The 18,814-nt window shown below is 36.2% G+C and overlaps 1 protein-coding gene across 8 annotated transcripts in view; it reads right to left on the bottom strand.

The window, feature by feature from the left end:
* CPEB2 (cytoplasmic polyadenylation element binding protein 2) overlaps positions 1-18,814 on the bottom strand; it is a 68,825-nt gene that overhangs the window by 23,786 nt on the left and 26,225 nt on the right. For 5 of the 8 annotated variants that reach the window (XM_047090594.1, XM_047090592.1, XM_047090595.1 and 2 more), the window contains 2 exons: positions 13,351-13,401; positions 5,724-5,747 (listed from right to left, as the gene is read on the bottom strand). In XM_047090594.1, the coding sequence (XP_046946550.1) occupies positions 5,724-5,747; positions 13,351-13,401 (75 nt within the window). The remainder of the gene's footprint in view (positions 1-5,723; positions 5,748-13,350; positions 13,402-18,814) is intronic. The other 3 variants (XM_047090597.1, XM_047090593.1, XM_047090598.1) reach the window with 1 other exon arrangement.

Below are 18,814 nucleotides of genomic sequence, written 5' to 3'. Positions count from 1 at the left end.
GTTTGAAGGGGTAGGGTTTTGTTTTTGTTTTTTTTCTCTATTTTAGAAATCATCATTTGACCTTGACATCAAATGCTCCATTTATATTCTCTAACTATTGTTATGACATTCTTGACTAATACTACCAGGCAACAAGTATGAATGGTTACACAAAAATCCTACTTCAGTGATTCTAACTTAAGAGGTATATACATCCATATTTGTCTGTAATATACATAGGCATTTATAACATACACGCTTATAAACATGAGAATTAATATAATATGAGGTTAGTTACAACCAAGATTAGAGTGAGCATCTAACTAAGAATTCTTTAAGAGATTTACAAAGAATGTGATAGTTTTAGAGACAAAAATGTAAAGGAGAAAAGAGGGGAAAAGCTTTATAGGTAGAAGATATTTGCTTGAGCAAAAGTACAGAAATATTCCAAAGGCCATATCAAGGTAAAATATAGAAAACTGGAGACATTCTTAACTATGTGCTTTTTAAAAGCCCTACTTACTTCAAGTAAAATACCTTACGGTAAGTTAGTCACCTAAAATGTACAATAAAAATCTGAAAGGTAAAATAGTAGTTACAATAAAAATTACAGAGGAAGTAGTAAGAAGTGAATGAGATATGAAAAACATGAAAAAAAAGAATAAATGAAGGCTGCCTAATCATTGCCAATGAAAGGGTCTAATACAGCTTCCGTATTGCCAGGGCTTTTTAAACAGGTCACCAAAATCCTTTTCATGTGAAGGCAAAGTTAGAGGATCTATATTCCTATTACAAGACTAACAATATACCTTTTCCCAAAACAGAAAATTGGCAAAGGTTTTATAGTAAAGAAACACAGCCACTACCTCAAATATAAATGAGCCTTATTTGTTATGTGGACAATTAGGATTCAAATTATTCATTTCAAAATATTTTAAATAAAAAGGCTTAGAGAATGCATGAGATTTTTCTATATTCCTATAATAATGTTTATTCCACACAATAATAAAAGCCAGATTAGGAGCTTCCTTAACTGAAGATGGGGCTAAAGGCTAAATTATGACTAGGCCATGTGACAGAATGATGGTTAGCAACCAGTACATGATTTTCTGGTATGTGCTGTTAGAGGAGTTGTAAGCAATTACTAATTTTACTCCACTGGCTATGTGCCTATGCCCAAACCACCCCTATATTTTCAGATTTTGACCTTATTTTGGAAGCCCAGAATAGAGAAATTTCTCAACATATCAAAAAGGGGGAGGCAGGAAAGGAAAACATTTGTACAAAATTAGGCAACTTATGACTTGAGTCTAGGCATAATTCTTTGATCTCAATGTGTTATCCTGTACTTTCATTTACTAACTGTTGTTCTAAAAATAAAAACCAAGCTATATAAATCAAAGATGACTATGAATATTCTTCTCATCTTCTAAGATCTTAGCAGTCACTCTATTGGAGTAGAAAATCTACCAATGTGATGGCATGATTTTTATTTAATATGAAAGGATCAAAAAAACCCACTATCAAAACAATAGAAGTAGGTTTGAGACTGCACTTTCTCAAGCACTACCTGTTTAATCAGATAGAATCACTGATCAGGCATGCTTTTCCAAAGAACTGAGAAGCTATTAAGGTACCCTTATCACCTAAAGAGATTTTGTCCCCAAAATAGGTTCATCCTTTTCACATAGGGGATGGATACTTAATTTTAATAATCAATTATAACCTAGTTATTATGTCTTTGTACATTAACTTCTAGACATACTATACTTGGCCGTAAGTTCACTAAAATTTTGTTTCTTTTTAGAAACTGGTCTGGCTGGGTATAGGTGTAGAGTTAGGCAGAGTAAGTCTCTTCAAGGAGGAGGGGTAAGCAAATTTTTTCTGTGAAGGGCCAGAGAGTAAAAAATATTTTAGTCTTTGTGGGCCTTACATTCTCTGTTGTAACTCCTCAACTCTGCCATCATTGTAGCTCCAAAGCAACCAGACAAAAGTAAATGAATGGGCATTGCTGTGTTCTAATAAAACCTTGTTTATAAAAACAGGAGGTTTAGCCTGTGGGCCAGTTTGCTGACCTCTGTCTTCTAGTACTACTCTGGCTTTTTCTTCATGCTTTGGAGATTTTGCCCATTCTTTGACAGGTATCAAAAGCATTTACCAAAGATGAAGAATTTCAGCCTTGATTTCATCATAAAAGGATTTGAGAGTGGTGGTATTTAGGGAGTGTACCCTTACTCGGGCTACTTCACAAGACTGTTTAAGAGTCAAACGGATTGAAACCAAATCGAACCAATTCAGAACATCCCGGGGTCAATTTTAGAACAATACATAGTATACTGTCTTACTAATAATTCCTTGCTTATTACAGTGCATAAATCTGAATGGCTACATAGTGTAAATAAATCCAACCTCCCTAACTGAGCTTCCATAATTTCATTCCCTTTAAAATAATTTCTATTTCATTCCATATACAAGCAATTAATTCAAGCTTTGAGATTACCTGCTAGAAAAGATTGCATTATGATGTTTAGTCCTATTAACTAAAATAGGTTCTATTTCTATTTGTTAAAATATCGCATATATTTTTGTTCCTTTGGGAGCACAGTAGCCCTTTAATCCTTTACGAAAGGAATAGATGGCAATATAAAAACGTTTGAAGAGGTGGGATAGAACTTACATTACACTTCACACCTCTCTTCACACTCCCACCCAGACCAGTACGTTCACTCTTAGAATTGAAGGGAAGAAATGCCGAACAGAAAATAAAACACGAAAGATAGTGTTCCATATATTAAAGACTGCGCCCCCATATGAGAGTCTCCCTCCTTCCTAATCCTGCCCCCCAGGCAGCTCTGAGGTAGAACTTTTTTATGGCTCTTAGGGTGTAGAGACGCAGAGGAGTTGGGGCAGGTTGCAAGTGAAAAACAGGGAAAGAAATACTTGCTCTTTCTTAATTACTTCCAGTACAATTAAATTTTGAATATTCCTAAGGTATATTTCATATACTAGTATCTAGAAACAGCCTGATGTGAAGTTCTTATTGACATTATTAAGGAAATTAAAATATATAAAGTCATTTTGGTAGTAATTTGGTTTGACTGCAGTCCAGTGGGAAATCTTTTAAATGAAAACAGCTCCTCTATGCCTGGGCTTAAAGATGAGTCTAAGGTGGCAAGTAAGAAAAATATAGTTCTTCCCCAAGTGGACTACAAAGTCAAAATGTCTTATGAAAAATTAATGCTGCTCACCGACTACTGCAGTGGTGGAGAGCAATGTCTTATTTTTGGTACAAACTGTATCAACTTATTGTGACACATCCCATATGAGCAGATCAGATATGTGTAAGACTTTTTTTTTTAAGAAAGGAAAAATGACTAAATAAAATTAACAAATGCAGCTCCTTTGATGGACCAAACCTTAAACATGAAGCCCATAAAAGGGGGATCTTGGAAGTTAAAAAATTATCAGTGTGATAATGGCACTGTATCTAGCACAGAAGGGGGAAAAAAATGAGTAGAAAATAGGAAGAGAGCCAGGCTACTTCTAGTCTTTTCTGAGTCATTCCTTTGGTATGTGTGTGGGTTTTTTTTTTTTTAATGTTTTATTACGTACCGTGTCAAAGTACTTTCAAATTCACATAACCTTCTCAATAGGTATTTATAATAGGTACACTTTTCATTTGATTATCAAAATTGAAATTTTAATTTTTTTTTAATGTTTATTTATTTTTTTGAGACAGAGAGAGACAGAGCATGAACGAGGGAGGGTCAGAGAGAGGGAGACACAGAATCCGAAACAGGCTCCAGGCTCTGAGCTGTCAGCACAGAGCCCGACGTGGGGCTCGAACTCACGGACCGCGAGATCATGACCTGAGCCGAAGTCGGCCGCCCAACCGACTGAGCCACCCAGGAGCCCCCAAAATTGAAATTTTAAAAGCAGACTCTGACTATTCACAGAGAACCAACTAAAAAATTACTAACGCCATATAACTTGAGAGGAAAATTCAGGCGTTATCCCTCCACACTAAGCCAAATAAGTATGACAGGTCAGTTCCGACCTACAGAAAGCTTCTGTAGAAGCCTTGGGACCATGTGAGAGTCTTCTTTCTTCCAAAGCTGACAGGCAGTCCTAAAGTAGAGGAAATCTTATAGATCTCTATCCTCTGGGAGCCATGAAGAGCAGTAATAAGTTTCTATCTGAAAGAAGAAAATTTTGCTTTTTCTTAATATCATAATCATAGTCTACCATTATTAAACTGAGAAAAAAGATGATAAACAACAGGACTTTCTGACACCTAGTTCCTGAGAACTTCCTAAGTCCTGATATTATGTTGGAGTATGCCAAATTACATTAAGAATAAACCACTAGGGTTACAAGATGAAAGTGTATAAAAGGAAAAGATCCTAAATTAAATATGCTCCGTAGTTTCAAAAATACCTAAAAAGCACAGCGAAACAAGGCAGTCTACAGATGTGAAAACAGGTACTGAAGTTCTAACCTTCCCCCTCTCTTCTCAGTTGCTAGCCGCAACCTTCAGAAAGTTATTCAGCTTTAGTGTCTGAGTTTTGAGTTTCTATATCCTATAATTTTTTCATTAAGAAAACTAAAGAACCAAGAGATTTAGTCAAGCATGGGAAAAAAACAGATTCCAAAAAGGAAGTTAAATTCAGACAATGTGAAATACAAAACTGGAAATACTACTTAAGAATATAGAATACTTGTTTCTGTCATCAGCAGTGGCAGAAAGATTTAGCTTGTTTGTTTTCGAAGTACACATACTCATGACCACATGAAAAGAAAGTGAAGCACTGGCACACAGTTATAAAATGTATCAAAAGGCACTATTATTATGGTCTATCCTCCATGGCTCAAGGGAGATTTCAGGGGTCAAGGAAAACCCTTTTTACTCATTTTGGTCCTTATGACAGCTACGTAAGTATCATGATTATTGCGCACTTAGAGGATAAGCTAGCAGGTAAAGCTACTTTTGCTTCTTTGCATCCCATGTACTTTTCTCCCTCTCAGTCTCTCTGTACATACAAAAGAGAAGCCAAGTTTAAAGCGCCACAGACACTGTCAGCTGCTTTCCAAAGAGGTTTAGTAGTCCGGCATCTCAGAGGCCTCGTTTTGTCCTTCAGATAGCAAGAACCCAGAGAGGAAGACTGTTGCGGGGAGAGAGAAAGGGTGTGTGACAGAGAGTGTGAGTGTGCCTGCACGGTCCAGGGAGGGAGAAGGAAAGCATTATATTCTCCGAAGACACACAGAAATGTTAGCAACATGATTTCCATACACCAGTGTTAACAATAGCCTATCTGGTATTATTTACTTTCAACTGGGTCAGACATAAAACTAATAAACTGGAGTTGGAAATTATATACATAGGTATGGCAACCAGTTACAGATTTAGAGAGCAGAAAAATCGCCTTGCAAGTCACCTTCACTAGTGTTTATTAAACATTTTTCTTAAGCAAACTATAAACAGCAGCTTTACTTTAAAAGGTATGAAAATAAACAGTTAGAGTCTAGACAGTTTAAAAGGAAAACATTTATTAAGTAACCAGATTAGTATGGAAATGTGCTTTAAAGTTAAGAGATACAGGATTCAAAAATTTGACAAGTGTGCAAATCAAAATATAACTTTTCTGTGAGTTTTCAGTGCATAAAAAAAATCTAGGCTAATTATAGAGTTGATCAGTAAAACCCAATTAAAAACAGTTATACCATAGCAAACAGAAAGGAATTACCTCGTCTTCGCCCATAACTCCTTGCTGCATGTAAACAAAGGACAAATTGTAAAATGTCAGAACTAAAAACAAGCCCACACATACAAATATTTGTGATATGAAAAGCTAAGTGGGCATCTAGTAATTAGGACTACTTTGTTTTAAGAGCTAGGACAATGTCCCCATGTAATAGCTGCATGTGTTTTACCATTTACAAACCACTTTTATTATATATATATTCTGCACTGTACCATAAAATGAAATTAACAGGAAATATGAAATTTATTCTCATACATGCTCCAATTCATGAATAAATATTTCTTGCACCTGATCAAGATGGTAATATGTAACACCTTACAGTTAAATAGCATCCCAAGTAATAAATGCAAACAACTTGAATTAAATCCTCATTTTACTAATTATAAAGAGAGATATAGCAGATACAGTCCAACAAACAGCTATTCAAATCCAATTCACATTATATCAAGCCCTGTGCGGAGAAAGTACTGGAAGACACAGAGATATGAAAAGATATAACAATGTTAAACTGATATTCTGAAGCCTGTAGAGCTCAGATAGAAGGTAAAGACATCAATCCATGTTCAAACTTGCTTAGTTGAAAAAATGATTAATGATACACTACAGTTACCAATGCTTTCAATCCTTCTGGTACATTTTATAACCTCTATCTAAGTGCTTATGTCTCTCTCTCTCTGGGGTAAAAGGGATTCAGATACAAATTGTTCTTAGTATCATCATAGACTAGCACAGATGTTGAATATTCAGAAGTATGAAGCAGAAAGACATTTCAAACTACCTTATTAGCAGTTTACATAGTTCCATATGGAGAAAAAACACTGCAATTTATTCTCCATAATAAACTACCAGTTTGATAAAACCCACAACTTATTTTTAAATAACTCCTCCTTGCAAATCTGAGTACGCAATGAGTATTTTTACCCTGGAATTAACATATGAAATCAAAGCAGTAAACTAAAACAAAAATCACTGTTAAAATCAAGATCTTAACCCATGTTTTATGAATTTTTTTTTTTTTGGCCTGGGAAAGTTTCTTTCTGAATAAATCTCAAATCGAAACATATGTTAAGAGTTGTCCGAAATGTAGCCTTCCCCAAAAGTATAAAGCAAAGACCAAAGGAAGACATTTCACATCATTAAATACATTCTACTACAGAAGTTTTACAATGTAAGTCTTCAATATAAAGAAGTGTGCCCACAGGTGAAAATACAGGATTAATACCCCTACAGTAACCCTTAGTCATTACACTTTAAGTCAATAAATACAAGGCTTACAACAGAGTCTGTTATACAAAATAACCTCATTTGCATCTCTGCCTCTCTATTGTCTTTATTTAGCTATAACTACTGCAGTTTTAACCTTTTTGAGAGCTCCAGCTACCACAGCCTAGCAGACTGTCTGACCTGTACATTAGTTTATATGCAAGCTTACCTGTGTGTGTTTTTGTGTGTCTCTCGAGCTTAGATGTACATTACCTGTATACATTACATATAGATTACCTGACATACATATTCGTTTAGGGTGAGGTAGGGGCGGAAATGACATTTAGAATTTTGCTGTGGAAATCCTGGAAGACTTATAGAGGCCTTAAAAACACAGGGTCTCAAAGACATAGCGGATCAACTATGGAAAATCGAGTAGGAATTTTAAAAGAGCTGTCAAAAACAGACTATACAAGAGCGAATTCCCTGCAGTCTTAATCATTGTATTAAGTGTGGAAACGGTCAATAGGCTCCCAAACGGTCACAGCACAACTCTAAGAAGTTAGGCTTCCTACTTCTCTCCAGGCATGATCGAAATGATATTAATCCAGTATGGATTTGCTTTACGGAATTTCAGTCATGGGTGTAGAAGACGGATCATTTACAAAGCAAATAAAAACTACTCTCATCAAGTTTAAAGTCAAGTTATGAATTATAAGGAAGTAATAACGTGGTCCACAATTCCTGACCTATTGAGAAAATTAATGACACGACAACCAGTTTATATTCTTAGCTGTTATGTTCTTTGCTGAGGCTACTCAATGCTAAAAGAGTCAAAATACGTACGAATGTTCATAGCATCTTAGGTCTCATCTCATTCCTAGGCTTGAACACATTATTTAGAAGAGTTCTCCAACTACCTCATACCTGAGGAATTTTAGAGTTCTGTAAAGAGCTATTGCACTTATTTTCTGGACAACTCTCAAATTCCAGCTCTCTACATTACCAAAAATAGAACTGCCTGCAGATGAAGCTAGATCATGTGAAACACTTCCTATCCCCTGTCATGGAAAGAACCAATCTGCTATCATCACACTAAACAATGGAGTACGGACTCATTTTCCTACCCGAGCTCTTCTTATGTGAATTTCTGTTCCACCATAACTCGGATTCAGAGTTATCAAAAGTTCCCAATGAGAAAAGAAAATCATTAAATTACTATTCATTAAGTTTCAATTAAGGAAGACTTCTTTAAACAATATGCCCCTCCAAACTCATTTAGAATAGGACTTAGGAAAAAAAAGTGAGCAATTTTTGTATAAAAACTATTTAGAACATTCAATTTCAGTTACCTAAGTTTTATAAAACTTATTACTAAAAATTACCATGCATTCAGAAGTGAGGAACTGGCTATTTAACACACGTGTGTAAATATGTGTGTGTGTGTGTGTGTGTGTGTATGTATGTATGTTAGATTATATTTTTTTACATATATGTTTTATTTTATCATTATTTTTTAATGTTTATTTTAGTTTTGAGACAGAGCGTGAGGGGGGGAGGGGCAGAGAGAGAGGGAGACACAGAATCTGAAGCAGGCTCCAGGCTCTGAGCTCTCAGCACAGAGCCTGACGTGGGGGTTGAACCCACAGACCGGGCCGTGAGATCATGACCTGAGCTGAAGCTGGACTGAGGCACCCAGGTGCCCCTCCATATACGTTTTTAAGATAATAGTAATAAGGCTTTGAAAAAAAAATTTTTTTTCCTACAAGAGTGAGTTTAAAATTTGGTCCTGGGTTATCAATAATCTCATTTAGGTTCTAACCCATTGCTACCAAAAAAGAAAAAGGATGATTCTGACATTCTCTTCAGTGTCTCTGTGCCCTTACATATTGGCTCTTAGCAATGGCTGTGGTACCTGATTTACTGCAGCTGGAGTAACAGATAAGGAAACATAACAAATTAGCCAGAAATATTTAGGTTAAAGTTCTCTTGGTGTGAAACTAAAGAAATTCTTATTTCTTGCTCTGAAAAGCCAAAACCAGGGAGGGAAATATACCCGCAAATTATCCTTTTCAAGATCTAAAATAAATCTGTTATCTACTCCACTTATTTCCATTAGCATAAAAAAGAATTGATTACGTACTCAAATTTCCTATTTTCAGGACTTAATACAGTACATTTAGAGACTCTGCCCTCAGAAATACAATTTCACTAAGTTTTCTTAATTAAAAGATAAACATAACCTCTCTCCTTCCAAACAGTAGAGGAAGCCCTTGATTATAAACATAGATGTATATGGCTAATGACAGCAAATTTAAATTTCAAACTAGCTTGCATCCCCCTGTACTTCTGCTATCTGTCTCCCTTTTGAAAAGCCATATGTACTAATAAAAATATAAGCTATTTTTCCTTGGGAGAGGGGTGAGGGGAGCACAACATGATCCAAACAGAAACAAGTACCTGAATGATACATCATTTTGCATTGGTCCTCACTACTATGGAAAACAGGGTGGTTTTATTTTGTTTTTTCCTACTGAGAATAAAATATGTGAGATTTATACACTTGGAAGTACAACATTCAAGCCGTCATTCTAAATTCAGATAGTGCTTGCATTTTGGATTTTAGACAATCTACCCATTCCTATATAATATTACTTCCCTAAAGTGCTTCTGGATGTTAGGTTTGGACCCCTCTACAATATTTATTAAATGGTCGCAGTCTCCACCAGTCAATTCAACTTGATTTCTAGTTATATGGAGGAACATGGTCTGCTGCAGTTATATTTCTATGACATTTTTTTATGGTTAAATTTTATTTTGTCTATACAACTTCAAGAGACATATGGATGTGGGATACTATCTCTTTTTCTGAGTTAAGAGAGGTTGAAATATAAGGATCTGTTAGAGGTATTTCACAGTTTTACCTAGTCTGACCAACTTCCTGACCTTTACCCCATTCCCTGTTTATCCGTTAAAGGAATATTTCACAGTTTAACTATAATGTTAATTGACCAGGAAGGCAGACTCATGAAAGCTTTTTACAACATTTGCCTTATCTGCATAACAACTACACTAGTATTTATAATATTATTTTTATTAAATGGACTCAAGCCTAGCACCTAATAATAGCCTAGTAACATCATAGATTTCTTCCAGTTCTGTATTTTCTAAGGAATGTTCTCAAATTGTTATAGTCATGCATTTATTATAATATGTATTTGTGTGCCACCAAAGATTGTCTTGGGTACCACATGGGACATGTGCACCACTCCTTAGGGAGCACTGTGAGAGAGTCATTTTGCTTTTGACCCACATTTTGTTCCTATATAGCTTCTTCCAAATGGGTCTGGTTTGACTTTCTGCAGTAACATAAGACAAACCTTCTTTGGTCACTACATATACGTTGAACATCCTTCAAATACTTGAAAACATTGGCTATGTCTTCTTTCAATTTATATTCTCCAACAATTTATGTATTCACAAGACAGGATTAATACTCTTTCAAAGTCATTTTGTCACTGTTCACCATCACCCACTGTCACAGCTAACTCTCACTTTTAGAAACTGTTCTAAACACTTTACATGAATGAATTCCCTCACTTCTCAAAAAACAATCCCCTGAAGCAGGCAGCATTTTATCTCCTTTTGACATAAAGAATCTAACTGAAGTTAGGTGAACTGTCCAAGGTCATAGCAAAATTAGGGTTAAATCCAGATAACCTAGCTCCAGAGTCTGTGGTACCAACTACTGTTAACTATTGTTAACCCCACCACACACACACACACACACACACACACACACACACAAAACCACTGACTTATAATTTATTGCCAAATACTGATTTTCAAAGTCAATAATATTAGCTATGCTTATTGGTTAAGTAATACAACTTACTTAGTTGCTAATGATGAGTTCAAATCTGTGACATAATTTAAAAAGTAGGTCTATGTATTGAGATGCTACAATTCCTTTAATCAATAATATTTAATAATAATTTAGTACAGGCAGAGGCTTGGTATTGACATCACTTAATTCCCGTATTTCCTAGGGAGACAATATGCTAAGAATATAGTTGAACTGTAAGAATTAAAAGCAGCTCAAGGAAAATTTCCCCTTACTCCTTCTTGCCATTTGCCCACTTCTGTCTTCAATGACCTTGATGTCTAGAAAAAATTACTTAAATTCTTAATATTCAAATACTTCCCGATCATAATAAATATACCCAATTTCTTGACCTCTGCTCCCCTCTTAACAATGCTCCCAAATGAGCAAAATAATTTTTTTTTCTCTCTGGATCAAATTGCCCCTACTGACCTAAACACATTTTGATGTCCTAGTTTCATTATCTCTTCTGTCCCCTACTCCCTTGCCAGAAGAAGTTCAGAATGTCCAGGACAGCTCACTGTATCGAGCACGTAACATGGCTCTGAAGTGGCAGGCTATGAAGAGTGCTCACATATGAAAAAGCAGATTTGTCCACAAGGTTCAACTCTTGCCTGAAATAAAATATTCTTGTGTCTACTAGGTGATAAAACACTGATAACCTAACATCTAGGTTATTTATGAAGGCTTCAGGCAACTGATGAACTCAATTAGCTTAATAATATTTCGTGTAAAAACAGTATGGCTCCTAAGCTCTTTGCTCATACATAACTGATGTATTCTATTGTGATTGCAACATACTTCTGAATCGTGCCAGTGTGGTAGGCACACAGCAATCCCAGATCATCTGTGAATCATCTAACAAACTGTCTCATACAGCACCTTCCTTCAAATGGATCTTAACAGAGTATGTGAAATATACACAAATTCAAGTTTTTCTACTGACTTGTTTTTAGAAGTTAAAATGGAAATGATCTTTATCACACAGAACATCCCAAAAGCAAATTATTTGAGGAAGTGAGGATAAATACATAAAGAGCTTGCTGCTTAATCCCATCGTTATTTTATAAATCAAGTCATGAGGATAATACAAAATTATGATCTATTTTCAGTTTGTAAACTCAATTTCATCAATGTAAGTTTTAGTCACAGATACAGAGTTTAGAGACCAGCTACTCAAGTGACGTGTTGTTTTAATTCCATGGTAGAAAAAAAGTTGACTGAAGAAGTCCTGGAATGCGATTTCTAGTGCCCTTCTGGTCAAAGTCTATGTAAGCACCATAATTCACTGAATTCATGAATGCGGCCTGCTGTACTGCTGTAAGGTCCAGCCCAGACACGGCCTCAGCTAGAGAGCACAATTAGGCCCCAGTGTTAGGACCTTGCCAATTTGACCTCTAACCATCCTTCAAGATCCTAACACATACCCCAGGGCTCAGATTACACTGGCACGTGGTGGGCAACTCAATATATAACAATCTAAAGTTGAATGAAGCAATCAATCGCACCACAGACACACTGCTTCTTCAATTTTTCTCTCATTCCAAAATCCTATCTGACACCTTGCCAATCTCCCAGGAAGCCTGGACTTTATTCCCACCCCTCTGTCACTAGAGTCTTTATTACTTAGTATAAGTTCACAGGGTCTAGCTTTATACTGGCCTTTTTTCAACCTTTGTTCCCCAACCTCCCTATCATCTGTTTTCAACAGAGCTTTAGTTGAAATAGAAGAGCCAAGTCATTCTAATGATATAATTGTGTATTTTTTAAGTACTATGTCTATTCTTCCTTCTTTCTACCTCTCTCTCTTTGTCCACCCTCTGATTTAAAAATACCTGTATGAAGGATATTTTCACCTTCCATGTCTACTCCCACAGTCACGGGTGTACTAAGTACTGGGACTTGAAAACAATGTTTGTCCAACAGAAGAACAAACTTTAATGAAAGTTTATTTATCCTGTTTCTAACTCTGGTGAAGTTCACTGTGTAAACTTTCTAGTTAGAATAAATTAAGTTAGCGTGATCACCATATTTACAGAGTCACAAGTATATTCATTCCTTAGTTAACATAAGCACAAGTGCTATACTAAGTAACAAGTTCTACGCACTTTGCAAACATCATCTCATTTAATTCTCATAATAATCCTTGAGATTGTTATTCCCATTTCATAGATGGGAAATGAAGGCTCACAGAAGTTTCTAAACAAAGTCATACCAAAAACTAGAAAGCCAATATTCAAACTCAGGACGATCTCCAAAATCTGTGATCAATGAATTAAATCATACTGTCACAAATACATTGCAATAATTGCTTTGACAGCTAGAATTTATATGCCAGAGATCAGAAATAGGCACATTCCAAACTCCTAATTCTGCTTTCTGTACAGGAAACGCTGTAGCTGTATCTTTATACCTATAAAATATTTAACTTCTATGTATATGCAAGGTATAGAGAACCATGTACTCAATTATATTTATTTATAAAAGTCAACCGGAAACATAAAATGTTTGTATACAACTTACCATTTAACATCAACAGATTATCAGTTCCTGGATGTGGATAGCTCAGTCGACCTTTAAAAAGACAGGAAAGGGAAGTTTTAAGATTATGGAGCTATTTGAAAGGCAAAAAAAAAAGGGAAAATGAATAAGGAGGAAATTACTGAAGACAGTATATTTGTTAAATAAAAAGCTAATGTTTAACTCGAAGCATATTAACCAAAATCATCTTTTGAGATTTGAAACCAAAACATAAAACAGTTAACCTTAGTTCCCAGATCATATGAGGACAATGTGATTTCAGAGCAATGCCTAGAGAATAAGGCCTATTTGTTTTTTGAAATGTGAGAACAATATAGGTATCCTAGTCCTTCACACTTAATATAGGATATAAAAATTTTTAAATATTTTCAAAACTGTTTATAATTCTCTTCACAGCTTTCTTTTTCAAAAAATAAAACTTGAAGGAATTTATTATATTCCTAACTAAAAAACCACCTAAATATTAAAATAAAAAATGAGTAGCAAAAACTCATCACAACTTGCCATTTAATTCAACAGTTTTATATATAGCTGTATGTAAATAAGGAAGTTTGATAAAAACATCTGAAACATATTATTATAAATGATATTGCAAGTTTAACCTGTTCAAAGTTTACAACTGATATAATAAAAATATAAAAAATGAAAATACTAAGGTTTAAGAGCCTAGTAGCCTCCTATTTCCTTTGAGTCATTCCTCATATGAGAGCTCTGCACTCGATACATGCGGAAGGATGACAGGACCGTAGACCACTGTGGCAAAGAAAAAAGGTACGCAGGGACACACTGTGGTTTATTCAGCATTTCTACATCGTAACACTTGTTTGACTAAATGCCAACATTAAGGATGATCGTTGTTTAGAGTCCATTAAAATACTTTCCTCTAATAGAGGACTTTCCTCTAATGCCTGAATCTCTGATGGACTATTAGAAAGGTTCATTAAAATCCACTGAGAAAGTTACTAGAATGAAATGTCTGTGCGATGGCACGTCAGCAGTTTTCAGTGCAGCCCCTTTGCAGACCCTGTGATGGTGCAGGATGCACAGCCGCCAGAAGAGTGACCAGGAACTCTCCGCATGAATCTGACATGATTAGTAAGGAGTATAGATTAACTGTGTCTAGCTTTACCACCTCAGCAAGCACCCTACACACTCTGAGGCCCTGTATTACGCCCACACATCCCATACAAAACAGAGGCTTTTGTTTTAATTATGAAACTAAAGAACTTGATCACCTGCCAGTGGGGGAGATAATTCAATTTTAACATTAAAATATACATATTAGACATATAGTTATAGATATACACGTACACCTATGCATATACACGTACACCTATGCATATACACACACTTCATCTGGGCTCTAATTTAACCATAGCAGATTCTGTTTTTAGACTCAACAGGTGAAACAAATGTTACTGTCCTTCAAAAGACAATGCACTCTTATTTACTTCTGCATTTCACATGACACCAGCTAAACTGATAAAGCAGCCATACTCTAAAAACACACAATAACTCTATTGTTGTTAATATTTTAGTACGGAGCGAGAAATAAGACAGTACGTACAAAAGGTACCGAATACAGAGTCAGAAAGCAGAACTTTCCTAAACTGGATTTCAATATCACGGAGCGTTACTTTGCCTCAAGTATCGTAGCTTACTTTGGAAATATGTCTATTGCTAAACATCTTGTTGCACATGACCAAATTTAGAGAATAATTTAAGGCCATGAAAAAATGCTGTTATTTCTGACTTGAGATGAAAATCACAACCCCTACAAAAGTGGTAACCCGTACTGCTGTTCACTGTAACAAGCTCATTGTCTTGTATATCTACAAGTGTATAGGATGCAGAATATACAAATAAGAATGAGTCTCTGTTTATGATGTAGTATGAAAGACAGAGAGAAACAACTTCAATAAAGCCTGCCAAGTGTTAAAAGAATTATGTATAGCACGCTGTATGAAGAACACAAGGAATATTTAACCAAGGCCATAGATTCAGGGAAGACCTCCTAGAAAAGTAAACTGCACAAAGCTTTAAGCCTGGTTCCACTTCAAAAGACACTCAACGTTGAATCGCCACGTAACTATCCTGTAACAGGTTGATTGTTCGCTTTACTTATCCCAAGACACAAGTATATTTTCATTGCTAATAGTCTTTTGACTTCTTGGCTCTGAATGGACTTAAAAGACACACCTTACACAAAAACTTCAAAAGATAGATACCTATTTGCAGAATGTGTATTTGTATACATGTTCTAAAATACAGTACTCCAAACAGGAAAATCTCTCAATATAATTAGCCAAACACACCAAAATGAAATAAACAAATCAGACTTCTTTTTAAATTATCTAGTCCCTTTTCCTCAATCACAGCAAAATATCAATACATCTTTACAAGTTAAATTTATAGATAATTTACTTTTACCTGGGATACCATTAAAATTACTTCCACTAAGAACATGCCAATTTATAGTAATAGCTAAAATTTGAGGGCTCGCTCCATGCCAGGAGCTTTTCTAAGTTCTTTTCAACCAATCGTTTAATCCTACGACGATGTGTGATTTAGGTACTACTATCTTCTCCTCTGTGCAAGGTTAAAAAACTTGCTCAAGGTTACACCACTGGCAGATATGATCCTAGACAGCGTGGCTCCATACTCTTAATCACTATCTTGTAATGACTTCCTAGTTGATAAAATATAGAGAAAGATAGGTATGGTTGGATATAGGGCAAATTCCTATGCTAAATCCATTACAAAATTCATGGGATGATTATGAAGTATGTATTAGGTAACTTATACGTTAACACAGAAAAAACACATTGGTATAAAATCGGTTCCTCCCTATTGTGTAAAAAGCCCAGTGGCGCAGAGATTGCTAGCTGCACACTGACACCTATACCTGTCAATAATGGGAACCCCAAATCCTAGATAAGCACAGAAGTGCCCAGAGTTACTCCCTTGTAGCTAACGTGTGCCCACGTGAGTAAGATCTGGCCAATGGGATGTAAAACAAAATTGTTATGTGCAGTTTCTGGGAAGTATCCTGGAAGGGAAGATCTTCTCTTTCCTTTACCTTCTTCCTGCTTGCTGGGATGCAGATGTGATGGCTAAACTGAATCAGCCATATTAGCTTGAGGCCGAAGCTGGGTGGTAAGGACAGCAGAACAAAAAGACAGGTGCCTAGATCCATGAACAACACTACCCTACTTCTAGGTGTGGTATTCTTTTGGAAGAGGAAAATACTTCTGTCTTGTTTAAGCTGCTCTGTGTTTTCTGCTGTCCCAGAAGAACCTAACCTTACAAATAAAGCCCTCTAGTACAAATTTGTGCAAACTGAATTTTAGGGAACCAGGTTATAATTTATTATTGTGAAAATATGATAAAACATAATAATTTCATTATAGTTTTAATATGTCTACAATTAATGGTGCCTCTTGGCACTTCTTTTACATTAAGATACTATGAAATTTAAAATAAATAACTTTCAAAAATATGTATTTATTCTTAGCTATCAGTGAATAATTAGAGGACGTACAGTATCTTTAAAATTATCTTACTAGTCTATTGTCATTTTAATTATCTGTATAACACGTATAAACAAGGCAATACATGTTGGCCATTTTAGATGTATATTCAAGCAGCCAAAACACAGAAGTATGACAAGTACATACAATTCATCACATATAGACAAATCACCAATTACTAAAATTTGAAACAATGCTGTATATAAAGACATGCAGTAAACTAAGCCAGCATTAAAAACGATTTCATACACATTTAAGTTCTTTCACCAAACTACCTACTTAGTCTCAATAAAATGCACTTAAAAATAGAGATGATAAAAAATGACATGTCACTTCTCAGATTTAAACATACTTTTAAAATTACAGAAATGTGAATTAGAAAGGATAAAATGCAGCAGTTTCCCAACATCTCTTAATGTTTGTGTAGCCTTAAGCTGAAAGTCCCAAAATAACCTCCAGCAACCCATTTGCTGAAGCATCGTATTTCCCTTCCCAGATATCACACTCTCTTGGTTTCCTCTCACTAGCTATTCCTTAAATACTCTTCGTCCTCAGCTTTGCAAAATGCTGAAGCCCCAGTGTTCAGTCCTGGGACTTCTCTTTCCACATGGCCTCCCTAGGTGATACCATCTACTACCCAAGCTCCATGCATCATCTCTGAGCAGATGACTCCACTTGTATCTCTAACCGCAACCTCTATACCTCAACCCCATACTTCCCCAGATTAGCACAGAGCACCGTCTTCCTTCCATATGGATGCTCATCCCCAAACCCTGGGTTGCCTCCACACCTCACTGTGTGTAATCTGTGTACAAATCTGCCAACAAATCCTCACTGCTCGATTTATAAACACAGACCTAGATCTGATTGCTCTTCACGAGCTCCTTCTTGGTTTCCCCGGCCCAAGCCATCTCCATCTCTTCACAGACTACTAGAATAACCTGACAGTCTAGTCTCCATTCGGCAGCCTGAGAGATCCTTTTCAAGCCTCCATCAGCTCAGGTTTCTCTATTACTCAAAACCCTCCCAGGCTTAGAATAAATATCTGGCCTCTCATCCCCTACCATTCTAACCACGTTGGCCTCTTTGCTGTTCCTCAAACATGCCAGGCATACTGCCATTTCAGGATCTGTAGATTTCCTCTTCTATTTAAAATGCATTTGTCCAGATATGACCAAAGCCTATACCTCTCACTTCATTCAGGTGTTTAAAAGATGCCATCAGAGACCATCCTAAAATAGCAGTTTCTTTCTCTATCCCCTTGATACTGTATTTTTTTTCTTCATAGCATTGACTCTTATTATCTCCACCCTTCATTAAAACAGAAGACTCATGAGGGCAGGACTCTTGTCTTTTTTATTCTCTACTGTATCTCTACCATCTAAAACAGAGCCTAGTAAAGGTGCCTGGGTGGCTAGTCGGTTAAGTGTCTGACTTCAGCTCAGGTCATGATCTTGTGGTTTGTGAGTTCAAGCCCTTGTTGGGCTCTGTGTTGACAGCTCAGAGCCTGGAGCCTGCTTCGGATTCTGTGTCTCCCTCTCTCTCTGCCCCTCCCCGGCTTGTTCTCTCTCTCTCTCTCTCTCTCTCTCGTTAAAAATCAACATTAAGGGGCGCCTGGGTGGCGCAGTCGGTTAAGCATCCGACTTCAGCCATGTCACGATCTCGAGGTCCGTGAGTTTGAGCCCCGCGTCAGGCTCTGGGCTGATGGCTCGGAGCCTGGAGCCTGTTTCCGATTCTGTGTCTCCCTCTCTCTCTGCCCCTCCCCCATTCATGCTCTGTCTCTCTCTGTCCCCCAAAAAATAAATAAACGTTGAAAAAAAAATTAAAAAAAAATTAAAAAAAAATAAATAAACATTAAAAATTAAATAAATGAATAAATAAAACAGAGCCTAGTACATTAACAGGCCCTTAAGTAT

The sequence above is a fragment of the Lynx rufus genome, unplaced genomic scaffold (genome assembly GCF_022079265.1).
Source record: "Lynx rufus isolate CCGP_SWC_20201006 ecotype Redwood Valley unplaced genomic scaffold, mLynRuf1.p SCAF_3, whole genome shotgun sequence".
Lineage (NCBI taxonomy): Eukaryota > Metazoa > Chordata > Mammalia > Carnivora > Felidae > Lynx > Lynx rufus.
The sequence above is the reverse complement of the archived record's forward strand: the minus strand, read 5'-3'. Positions and strand labels throughout refer to the sequence as shown.